This window comes from Pezoporus wallicus, unplaced genomic scaffold (assembly GCF_028554395.1).
Source record: "Pezoporus wallicus isolate ANWC-B61680 ecotype Strahan unplaced genomic scaffold, APGP_CSIRO_Pwel_v1 contig_7684, whole genome shotgun sequence".
NCBI classification, from domain to species: domain Eukaryota; kingdom Metazoa; phylum Chordata; class Aves; order Psittaciformes; family Psittacidae; genus Pezoporus; species Pezoporus wallicus.
In genome coordinates, this window is record NW_026642638.1 from 126,803 (window position 1) to 140,030 (window position 13,228).

General features: G+C 40.6%; 1 protein-coding gene across 1 annotated transcript in view; it reads right to left on the minus strand.

Moving 5' to 3' along the window:
• The window catches only part of GABRG1 (gamma-aminobutyric acid type A receptor subunit gamma1), a 56,755-nt gene extending 51,914 nt beyond the window's left edge, over positions 1-4,841 (minus strand). The window contains exon 1 of the mRNA XM_057431057.1: positions 4,461-4,841. Within this exon, the coding sequence (XP_057287040.1) occupies positions 4,461-4,552 (92 nt within the window). The 5' untranslated portion in view covers positions 4,553-4,841. The remainder of the gene's footprint in view (positions 1-4,460) is intronic.
• Positions 4,842-13,228: the final 8,387 nt, after the last annotated feature.

Consider the following 13,228-nt stretch of genomic DNA (forward strand, 5'->3'; position numbering starts at 1 on the left):
ATGGGATCCAGCAGCTGAGCCAGCTGTAGGGGGTGGTACTGAGGGGAAAAAAAAAAAATTAAAAAAATTCAGGCTTTTTCACCTAGCAGAAGGCAGGAGATCCACTGGCTAGAAGCCAGAGAAACCACAGACTAGAAATACTGTACAATACTTCTACGCAGGGACTTACAGTTATACTGAAGCAACAAACCTGATGCACAAGCCAGGGTAAAATCTCCAATTTTGTTTATTCTGGGAACAGACTGATTATCACAACAGACCCCACTGACTTGCACATCCACCAATGAAAGCATGTTTTAGAAACTACTTCTTTCCATCTTTGTCATAACACTTCAGATTTTCCTCTTCTTTGAAGAAGGTTCTGTTCTGGTCAATTCCTGATGACCTTTCTAGTCTCTCCAGTTACTTCCAATAGTTCAGTATTGTTGCACGATTTACCATTTTAAGTTTAGATATGTAGATCAAGTTTTTACATAGGCCAGTAGGCCACTGAACTCACCACACTATTTTCAGTGTTATTAAAAGCCTTTGCATGTGTAAAAAATGCAAAACTGGAACTTCCATGTCATCTCCAGGTTAATTCAACTGCATCTGAATTTCTCCTTACAAAATATTACCATTCACAGAAATGGTGAAGGAATAAAAATTAGTGTTACTTTCATCAACCATCATTTGAAAGGTTCCTGTCAGTGTGCTGACATTTATACTGTCATTTATAATTACCACTTTCTCTCTACTGCTTTTTACCAAATAAGTTATGATAGTTATTTTACCGAAGTACAAGCTCAATTGAGTATGTGGTGCAAGAAAGGGCTAAAGAAGTAACTAAAGTTCTAGTACTCTTCTTTTATAAGTGGTACTGCTAAAATGGCTCTTTGCCCATCTTGGGAGATGCTCACCTTTGATCTGCTGCACATTCAACATTCATGGCTTTTTTAGTGTGTATATATATGTATATCCCAGCACATGTTCCCTATTAGCAGGTGAACAATCCAGAGCTTGGTGAATTCTGCTCCAACCAGATTTGCATATCCCACATGCCTTTGGTCATCGTGCTTGCAGTAAGCATGGTTAAAGCCCTTCCCAAATCTTCACTCACGTAGCCAGGCCATCAATCATATATGTATATATATGACAGTACAAGCCAAGGCAGCTCACCTTCAAAAAGTGCATATGCCATGTCCATTTAAGTAGACCTACCTAGTGGCCATAGAATCTAGGTGTTGTATTCTAATCAGATTATCACAATTCCTCTACAGCTTTGAAGAAAAATCATAGATCTGCCAATTGCCTGGTAACTTACACTGTGGCCAGACTTACGTATCCAGAAAAAAGTTGACCAAAGTCAACAAGTGTTCACCTGTAACCTTTCTATCCAGCTCAGAAAGGCCTGAATTGGCAGCAAGCATCTTTGATACCTCTTATTAAATATCAGGCATATTTAACAAGCATAAAGTTAAAAGTAGTTGAAAATGTAACTCAATTTGCTGTAAGAGCCCTTTTTCTAATGGACTGCCATGGCCTGAAGGCTTCCTTTGAATCCATTGTAAGAAAGTTATGTGCAAACAATATAAGTATTTCTCAATAGTTATGTCTCATTAAACTTTACAGTAACAAAAGAATATTAATAAACTTTTTTAAAAAATAAACTATTTTAAAACACTGGCACTGCTAAATTACAAGTTATTCACTGTCACATTGTGAACAAATCATGTAAGAGTGAGGATAATAATGAATAAACATCATAGATGTTCAAATGAAACAGTAAATCACTATTATCAAGCACAAAGAAACCCATATTGTTATGAAAGGCTTAACTCTCATCCAGGAATTCATATGAGAAGAAAACGTAGGCCATATTATGTAAGTATCTACCTAAGAGATACTTTGAAATGAAAAAGAAAATATTGATATTTGCACCTGCTGACAGTTACACTGCAATGGATCATTTAGAACTGCTTTTTAGAACATAAGGTTACAAAACTAAAAGGAGAATATGGCCAAAAATTAAGTTAAGCTTACAATATACTACTAGGCATGCTGACCAGCACATACCATTTAAAGCAGTATAAACCAGAAGAAATGTTCTAGTTACACTGCACCTGTATGATTAGAATTAAGGAAATAAAATTAATCATATTGTCAGCTCTTATGCTCTCCCTATGAATTATCTGTTTACTGGAGTTAAACAAGAATAATGACTTTGCTGAACATTTAGGACTGAAGTGACTGCTAGCTAACTACTCTTTTCCTGAACATACCTTGTAGAAAGGCTCACACTCCAGTTTCTGCTACAGAAGTGATGTCAACTATGGACAAAAAAAAAACCCAGTACTTCAACATACTGTCTCACAAAGTGACATCAAGTGCATTCAATATTCTGGTCTGTTTGTGCTTCATGTGCACAACTGGGGAAGACAACTGGTTTATGGGACAGAGTTCAACTGCAGTGAATGCCTCTGGTGAAGTTCAGTCTAATGTCACACTACATGTCTGGGGGCAGTACATTAAACGGATAAACTCTTGGTTGGACTCAACATTCAGTGTGCTTGCTTAGGCTCTAGCTCCATGCATTAAGTAACTTTACTCATACTCCACGCAAGGTACTTTGTGTATAAACGCATACCAGCAAAAGTATGTGTTGAAAAGGTGGGTTGGCTCCTGCAAGGTGTTTTCAGAGAAAAAACAAAAACAAAACCACAGAATTGGTGCAATATGGTCTATTCTTCAGAAAAGCATTACTTCTGTGTTTTAGTTTGAACATCAAGGAAAAGCTTGGGCTGAAACTACAGAAAGGAACTGAAAAGGCAGAAAAATAGCATTTCCATCCTACTTTGTGGCAGGCTGCTAAAGGGTGCTAGAGCTTTTGAGATCTCTGTGAACACCCCTGAGTTGTAATGCACTACATACCAGAGAATCAGCATCTGAAAAACATTACGGTCACTTGAAAAAAAAAAAGTAGCAAAAGAGAAAAATCTCTCAACCACCATTTTCCAATGTAGCCTCTGAACGAAAGGCAGCCTGAAAATAGTTGATTCAGATATACAAATGTTTATATCAAAGATTCCATTTTATCTGAGCTGTTCAATAAAATAATGCAAGTAAGTCACCTCTTGTTCTTCCTGAAGACTTCTTACCAACTTATTTATGAATGCTACTGTTAATGAGATGCATACATAATAACCTACACCCAGTCCTGTAATCACAACCACACTTCAACAAACAAACAAAAATTACTTCATTTTTTTCCAGCCAGTCCTCCTCCTTTGTAACTAAGCCTCTGGACTGACAAATTAGCATTTGTATTCTTTTTTCTCAAACCACTGGATAATTTCTTTCATACCTGAGGTACAATATGTTCATTAAGAAGCATTCTGAAGATGCACAGCTGCACTGGTATCATTTGCATCAATGATTCTGAAAAAACATTTCCATAACATACCAAGGTTTTAAAAGACAGAGAGATGAAGAAAAGTACAATCAGTAGTGTTCCTGACTAGGTTAACATAGCAGCCTTCTGAAGATGAGAGATGAGCTGAGATCAACACATACAGACTGATAAATCATCATTCAGTATGGGGAAGGGGTCTAGAGTACGATGGACTTAAAAAGATGTTATAATGCATTTTATGGGTTTGGTTTTTTTTTTACTACACATTTGCATACCCTCTTAGAATGATAATTTAGTCTATCACTAAAAAGAAAGTCACACTGAGAACAGTCAAATGCTCTTTCAGTGCTGCTTTGTGATTTTTATGAGAGTATAACCTGTGGAATGGTTCACATTATCTCTGAATTATTAATGGAGTTGAATGATCAGACTGCTCTTCGTTATTACGGGTACTGATCACACATTTACACAGCGGTACCCAATTGTTGTTTCTCCAGAGTCCCCCGGATCAATTTTACAAATCTCCCTCAAAATGCCCGTTTCCAACTTCTGGGACTTGAGCAGCTGCCCGGCACCGTCTTCCTCCCAAGGATGCGGAGGCTCAAGGCGGTGCCGTGCAGCACGCCCCGCTGCACAGTCAGGAACTAACGGCACCGGGAGCACTGTACCCCCCACCCGGCACCGGCTCTTGGGCCAGGCCCTGCCGAGAAACCAGCAGCACCTCAGCCGCACCCCAGCTAAGCTCCAGCCTTCCCCTCCCTGCGCCAAGCGGAGTCCGGGCTCACCAACTCGCACAGCGAACAAGTGGGATGCGGCTGAACTTTTACTTTGCTGGTGCCAGCTTCCCCCGCGGCCGCCCGCTGGAGCCGCCGACGTAGCACCGGCACCTTGTTGGGCTTATTTTAAGTTTGGCTACCGCGTAGCACGTCCACGTCCCCGTCCCCGTCCCCTTCCCCTTCCCCGTCCCTTCCCCGTCCCCTTCCCCCAGCCCGGGGCGCGATGCGCAGGTAGCGGAGACCCGGCGGGAGCGTGCTGGCGGTGCCGGTACGGGGGTCCCAGCTGTACTCACCCGCTCCCCAGCCGCACGGTCAGCAGCAGCAGCAGCAGCCGGGCTCCGCGGCGGCGGCTCCAGCGGGGAGCGGGCCCCCCCCACGTATCCATGAGCGGGAAGGCCCTCTCCCGTCCCCGAGTTTTCTCCGGAGAGGCTGGGGAATAGCGACCCTGCCAATCCCACCGTTCTCCCCCCCCCACCGGCACACGGCAGGCAGAGGGAGGGGAGGGGGGAAATTAAATAAAAAATCAAGCACCCAAACAGGTAGGAAGCCACTCTACAAGGACCGAGCAACTCGCCCAATAGGCTCATCAGGTTGCTCCATAAATTATCCTAAAAATTGCTGGGCGAATCAATCCCTAGCAGAGGTGGAGCCTCCTTTACTAGAAGGGAAACATGCTTGGGAGAAAGGGCGGCATTGATTTGCTATTTTCTCCAAAGAGGGAGATAAATCTCATTTATATACAAAAATATAAATGTTAAATATGTATTTACGTATATATGTGTTTGAATCTTTGTATTTTTAAAGCTACTGAGAGGGTGGCTTGCAGCCTGAGAAGCAGCCCCTCTACCCTGCCAAAGGGGAGCCGCAGGCGGGAGGAGAAGAGCCGCGGGTTGTGCGCGGGCATCCGGGGGACTGCGCGGCCCCGCGTCCGGCACGACTGCGATTCTGAGGAGGGTGGCACCAGCCGCGGGAAAGGGGGCACCCTCCGGCCCCTCGTCTGTCCCCAGGAGAAGGGGCCCACCCCTCCAGCCATGGTCCCCAAAGCTGTGCTGGAAGCAGGCGGCATATTCAGTGCGCAAGTGCAACCGCGGGACTTCCGCGCACCCTAGAAACGAAAGTCGCGCAAGCCCGAAGGCTGCACGCTGCTCTGCGCGGCCGCGGAGCGCCCCCGGGGGAGGAAGGGGGAAGAAAGCGGTCGGTGCACGGTGCTGCGCTATGAAGTGAAACGTGCCGGGGCTTGCTACAACCTGCAAATCGATATATATATATATTTTTTTTCCCTCCTTCCCCCCCTCCCCCCCTTTTTTTTTCCTCTTCCCTTCTCATTTTCCTCCTTGCTGCTCCGTTTTCCTGTCTCTTTCGGGAATTCGACGGGGGAAAACAGCTAGAAAACCCCCACACCCTAAACCTCACACAAAAAACAACCCCGAGGCACGAAAAGCATCCTCGGCGGCGGAGAGGCGCAGAGGTTTCACGCTTGCAGCCCCCTCCCGCTGGGACCGGCGGTAAAGTCCCGCTGGGACTAGCGCCTAAATAGAGCCTATGTCCTTGCACGGCTTCAGGGTTGGATGGCCCCTGAATCTCTCCCCGGCCCCGGAAATGTCCCGCCTGCAGCTCTCGATCGGGGAACTCCGAGAGTAACCTGTGCTGTGTGATTCTCAGCATAAGGAGCAAAACGTGTTATAGTCATCCTATTCATCGTCATTCTCCGAGTCAAGATGTATCTGCACAGAAATGTAAATAATTCCCCATTCGGTGGTTATTCCGACAAAAGGCAGTGTTTTGGTTTGGGCTCTCCTGCTTTACACATCTTCATATGGTTATTTTATATATACATCTTATAGCGCTTTAATGGTTAAAGGAACTCACCACGCTTCAGAGAGCTGCAGTGCATTAAGTGAAAATTCAACGACTTGAAAATTAATAGCCAGCCTTGGGGGTACTGGCAGAAGGTAAAAGCACATATTAGTGTATGACCTGAGGTCTCTTTATTGGTGGATTAACACTGCAGGCAGCATCCTATCATGATGGCAAAGACATGAGCTCAGAGGAGAGAATATGCATTTATTACAGAGTAAGTGTAGAAGCAGCTCCCCTGCTGCAGCTGGTGGCCCTGGCTCCAAGGAATATGACTGCTGTCCCCCTCAGCAAGAAAACAAGCACAGCCTGTTCCCAAGTCCCTTCCTCTCCATATTTTTTCCCTGAAAATAATCACAATCCTTAGGTTTTTTTTATGAATTGAACTGTCAAATTGACCGCATTTTGCAAAATGTGTAATGAACACTTCATATGCCTTTGCATTCTGATGTTTATGGAGCCATTAAAAGTCTTTACTAGTCTATAAAATTTCATCCTGTCACTAAAATAAATTAAGCAATTAATATGAATACTGAGAAAGTTTGATGCAAGAAGTTTAAGGGTACTTACAGGATTACAAGGCATCTTTATTCTACGTGAGCAGCTTGGAGCATTGATTTATAAACATTTAATTTCACCCCTGTGTAGGTCCAGCAGCTAGCTAGCACTGAAAGAGGTGGAAGATTACAGCTAAAATAACAGGTAACATGGATACTGCGAAAATACATTTTTTCATTTGATTTTTCTGGGTTTAGACTACTAAGGCACATTAAAGTGTCATCGAAAAGAATTTAAAATAGAATTTGTACCTGTGAGGTTTCTCAAATGACACAAGATTATATCAGGACAAGCTGGTTTCAGATAGTCCTAAATCTGAATTTTCCTTTTACTTTAATGTAAAAAATAGAATTCTACCCCTTACAAAACTAGAGAATGATTTTTTTGAATTAGTAAGTAAAATACTTAAGGAAACTTAGGTGTTAAAGTACTGAGAATCAAACAGGATAGCTTGCTATCCTGTAAAAATAGTAAAACTTCTTTAACTAACAGAAGAAAACTTGAAGGACAATGAATCATCTCAAATTGTCTGTGCTTCAAAGGAACAAAAGAAGCAATGCAGGAAAACTGCAAAATGGAAAAGAAGACATTGAAGAAAAACAGAGGAAATTACCTAAATGAGTGTCAAAAGGAGGAGATGCTGATCCAGGTGACCGTAAGTTACCAAGGCCTCCTGATACTCATCAGCCACTTGGTACTGACACAGCTGACCTAACAGCAATATTTAAATTATCAGTTAGAATCATCATCTTCTACTGAGAGTAGGAGGGGTGTCTTTAAAAAAAAAACAACAAAGCACAGAGATGAAGAAAGGGGTCAGCAGTGGCATTTCAGGCCTGCTAGGCATCACCTCAGAAAGAGCAAATTAAACAATGTTTAATGTACAAGCAAAGCTGTAGGATTTAAACTGCTGTTTTTATTAAAGGGGCCCAGACCAGAACGGCTTCTGCAGAGAAAACCACTGCTTCTAACTTCTTCAGTGGTGTTTAATGAGTCTGTGAATAGAAGAACAGGGCTACATAATCCACTGTCTTTCAAACCCTTTTTAAGGCTACCAGTTATTTGTTAAAGGAGCTGCATAGTTAGGGGGTGAGTCAGACAGTAATGCCATGTTTAGAAAACTGCTTGCGACTACTGTCAGAGTGGTTAACTTTCCATATTAAAAAGATGAATTGTGAGTTCTTGCACATCTGCTTTTGAGATTATTTGATCAATTCCTTACTAATGTAATGGTTTTAAAGACAAGAAATAGAAAACTTTACGGATGAAGGTTTCAGTTTAGTTAAGTCTATAGAAAAAAATAGAGAATACTGATTAACTGATCATGGTAGAGAAAATTAATTTTGGGATGTGAAATAATGGTATGTTGGCAAACATAAAAATAAAAATAATTCAAGGCCTGAATTTGGTAAGACTTTTAAGTACCTAAATGTAAAAATCACATCTTAACTCTGAGCTCTGTTGCTAACTAATAATGGAAGATCCAGAAAAATCATTTATATTTAAGTGTGACATTTCTCCAGGTCTCTAAAGCAGCGCCCATACGAACACCCAGAAGAGCACTAGTTTGAGCAGCTGAACAACTAAATTCTACCCAAGCTCATCTGAAACTTTACCCTCCAGCTTTGAGGAATGCAAAATAACAGGATAATCAAATGCAATGTGAAAGTCCTCTAAAACACAGCCAGGGTAGATTGCCTCTTTCCTAACTTCTTAGAGGTGTAAGAATTTATTTGGATTCTATGCAGATACACTTAACCCCCAGGCACTGTAAGAGCAGTGAAGGCACTTAGCACAAGTTTCTGATTTCCAGTCTGGAAGCCACCTGTTCAACTTCAAGGTATCTACAAACTGTAATGCATCCAAAATGACATGAGAAGGAATTTTCATGCTTAAAGCTAAAATAGAATTATATAGAATAGAATATAATAAAATAGAATAGCTAAATAAAATAGTCCAAATAGAAGGAGGAGGGAAAAACAAACAAAAAATGAAACTAGCTAATAGCCACTGTATTTTTCACCTGGGAGACTTCACACCTATTGAAAAGCATTTTAATCCTTCAAAACTTAATTGTTCAAGACCACAGAGGAACCTAAAAACTCTCATATGTAACTTTCCATCGTGTATCTGCTATATTTCTCTGGGGCATAACTACTTTCCTTACAGGAACATGGGAAATTTGATGGGAGCTTTGTGTGCCTGCGCACCACTTTGAGTGCATAAAGAGCTCTGAAAATCTAGTGGGTGGCTCATCTTCATCCACTGTTCTTGAGGGAAGTTAATGGTCCTTGCTCATGTAGTTCTGTAAGAAGCATTTATCCTGCTGAGCGCAAAATTATCCAGTGGGTGGAGAGGGAAGAGAAAACTATTGTGGTGCTCTGTCCTCCAGCAGCAAAAAGCATATACAATAGCAAGAGCTCAAGGACCATTACAGCCATGTCTTCAGAAGGGTAAATTCAAATTTACATAACACTTTTTGCATGTTTACGTATGTAGACCTTAACTGTGAATGTACAGAGCCATTTCCTGATGCCCTGAATCATAGACTAGTTCAGGTTAGAAATGACCTTTAAAGGTCATTTCTACACACACACCCCTCGCAATGACCAGGGACATCTTCAGAAAGTCTGCACATATGATTTATGTGCTTGCATTTGAGTAAGCACAAATTTAAGTGCAGAGTCACATACACAGATTTTTAAATCTGCAGCCCAAATGAAAACAGTTCCAGTCTTCTTAGGGCTATTCAGAAAAAGTGATTTTAAATATGCATAATCATCCTTAATCCTACCTGAATGTTTACTCCTTAGTAAAATTCAAGAAAGGTATCCTAACCAGCCCATTGCAGCCTGAGCTGCAATAGGTGCAAAAAGCATCTCAAGAACAATGAAAAGTAATGCAGACATTTTGGTACTAGCCCTTTAAAATGGGCCTTTAAATATGAGAATGGTGGATATCCATGGGAGGAAAGCAGAAAGATGCAGAAATGTAACTTCAGTGTGGCTTTCATGTTGCAATTAAAAACACAAAATAATTGCTTTCAGTGAAACAGTCAACATCTTAATAGAAAATAAATTATAAAACTCTCACTTCCCATGGCTAAATACTGCTTTAATTAAGATTTCATCTCCGATACATTGATTTAACTGCTCACTCACTTATGTTGTTCATTAAAACGATTACTAACAGTACAACTTTAGTGGCACTTAAAATTAAATGAGAGTAGTACTCTCAAGTAGAGAACAACGGATGTAGGAAAGGAGCAGACTGCATCCATCTTTGCATCCAAGGGAAAGGGGAAGGCTTAAAGCATCTAAAATGATAATTTTTTACATTTAGCATGTTACCTTTCTACTCCATTTAAGATATGATGAAATGAAAAACAAGCTGAAGTATAGGCAGATCTATGGTGAATAGGCTGAAGTGCTTGGGCGCAGAAAGGTAACTTCAAAGCACAGGTATTCTCTTGGTCTGTGACTATTGTCATTGCCTTTCACTAGACCTCGAAGTATTTTCAACATAAATCAGAAAACAGTAAATAAATACATTTTGATCCTTACTGATTTATGGGCATATATCCACAATCCCACCCCCTCTTCTTTTCCCTTTGCCTTTCCCTTACCTTCCAGACCATCTCCCAGCAAGCAGAGGCCAGGACCCTGGATTTCCCATCTGCCAAGGCACATCTTTGAAGACAACAGACTTTGCTAGGGAATTTTTGGCCAACAAGAAGGATACTTGCAAGTGTGAGACGTGTATGCTGCAGGTAAGGCAAATCTTACAAGGGACTGGGGCACCTAGATACGCTCTAATTCATTTAGGAAGTTAAGTCCAGCTGGGACTACCTCAGTGTCATGGGCAGGAGGTGTATACTAGTTCAAACTCTTCTGCACAATATGCTCTATTTTCCCCAGCAAGGAAGTGATATAATTCAACCCAGTGAACCAGAGAGGGTACATTATATACATTGTCACTTCAGTTCAAATAAGGAGTATGCTTTCAAAGTTAACCTCCCAACCATCTCTATATACAGAGCTTTACAGAGAGGCACTGGAGATGGGACAGCATAACAGAGAGTACATGAAGATGCTTGCAGCATCTTTTTATAGGTGCTAAGAACCTACTGTGCTCCAGCACTAATGGGTCTTCAGTCCATGGGACTAGATTGGTGCCAGTCTAATGAAACCCCACCCCCAAAACACACTGTGGGTGTTGGGCTCTCAGCACCAATCAATTCTCTCTGAAGACCTGCTTCTATTTCACCACAGTATTTGCCAATGTAGCCAAAGCCACAGTGAATTATTAGAGAACTGGGACCCTGTCCTGAATCACGGCAAATCAGACGGTCAGTGTAAGTGCCCTTACTTTGAAATCATACAGCAAGTAACTCTTTTCTTTTTGCCGATTCCTCTTGTCTCCAGGTAGAGTGGACATCCCCTGCAAATAGTAAGAATAAGAATTGTTTCATGGCTTACAAGATGCTCTCAGGAGACAAATATTTGATTATCTGTCTGATTTTATTTTGTTATAGGCTAACAGGGCAGCTGTTACACCTACTACTGTGAGCACTTACTGTTCCAGCCAGATCAGGAGGACAAAGATATGTGAAAATAGAAAATAATGGGGCAGGCAAAAGACTGTGGTCTGTACATTTTCCAGTTTCAAAAAGATTCAGTTGGTACTTGGCTCTGCCTTTGTTGAAAGCTGAAGTCGCTTTTCAGAATACCCTATTCTGACCAACCCTCCTTAGAGTATAAAGAATTTTTTAATCTGTAAAGCCCAAGACATAAAAAAAGGTATCGTCATAAGACTGGTCTGTCTGATAATTGAAAACCATTCTCTCCAGGATGTCGATTTAAACTCCTGGTAACAGAATCCCATAGTAAATCTAAATGGTGATATAATGCTGTCCAGAATATTAATATGCTCCCTACAATTTATCATGTCACTCACTGAACTTCCATACTTATTATTAACTGACCTCTAGACCTCTCAATTGTAATAAAATCCTGAAATACTTAGGGATTGTTTTTTTGTATGTAAAATTGTATTTTGCTGACTGTAACAAAGGATATACATTCTCTGAATTTGCACTAATTTTCACCTTTATTTCTGCATCTCCATTTTTCTTCTTAAGGGTCTTTTTCTCGTATTTCTGGGGTTACTATAGGACACCTTGTAAAACCAAATGTTTAATTTCCATTTTGAGTACATCACAATCATCAGTGCCTCCTGTGCTTACTAGGAAAATAAGCAGAGATCTGGCTGAGCTTCAAATTATTTTTATTATTATAGAGTACCAAACAGAACTGTCATACAATACAGCTTGGTGTAAACTCAGTCTCAAGTCAATAGATTTATTTGCAGTGGCAGGAAAAGGTCAAAATACGTAATGTAAAACCAGCATTGCTTCCAAGCTTAATTATTGAGAGAAAAAGTCAAAAAAAAAACAACCTTTGTCAGTAGTGTGTCATGACAGGGTCTCATAAGATTGTGTAAAGAAAATGCTGTTAATTACCATTAACCATTTGCTGATGATATCAAACATGTCAGCATTGAGATAAGCAGCATTGAGATAGCACAGAGCTTAAAGAATAAATGCATATGCCACGGTGTCAAAATGCTAATTTTTTAATAATGTATTTCATGGTATGTTTTCAAAACTACTCCATTCATAATCAACATAAAAATGCTTTGATTTTGTTTTTTAATATGCCCCAGAGAAGAGTATTTTTCTCTCACAAACAGTACCAGAAAGTAGAAGACCCATAGTGTGAGGTCTTTTACGCCTAGACAAACTTGTTTCTGCAGTTGTCTTTAATCACTGACTTGCATATTCTAGCATCTGCATATGATGAAAATTCTTCATTTTAGCATGACAAAAACTGTTGCTCTGCAGAGATACTTCTAGTGAATGACATAGAAATCAACTATTTTTAAAGGTGGAAAAATTATCTTAAGGTTTATTGTACACTCTCAGGAAGGTCATTATCAGTTACAATTATCAATACCAATTCACCCTTTTGATTGGATATTAATGGAACAGCTGCTTCTTTCCTGTTAGGGTGGTGAGACACTAGAATGGTTTGCCCAGGAGGTTGTGAATGCTCCATCCCTGGCAGTGTTCAAGACCAGGTTGGACGAGGCCTTGGGTGATATGGTTTAGCGTGAGGTGTCCCTGCCCACGGCAGGGGGGTTGGAACTTGATGATCTTAAGGTCCTTTCCAACCCTAACTATTCTGTGATTCTATGATTCAGTTTGTATCATTGATGACTCTTATTCTTGAATATGAGCCTTCCCTGGAGTAATTCAACCATTCTCTTGAAAGTATCTCCTAAAATAATTCCACTGACAAGACTGGTGATACTCATTGTCTTCTGCTTCAGCTATGTTGCAAATGATATTCTTGATGTTAGTCTTTGATTTCCCTAACAGCTGTTAAAAGCACTGTATGTTTTTGTGATGCTTCACCTCAGTCACCACGCTGTGTTAGCCATGTAAAACATATTCTTTATTTAGTCTGAAAAACATTATTATAAATTGTGATTTAATAAAACAAAATTTAATTTAAAATCAATTTTCTGATTTTTTTCCCCCATACTTTCTTTACTTTAAAATATTTCTCTTAAACTACTAATCTTT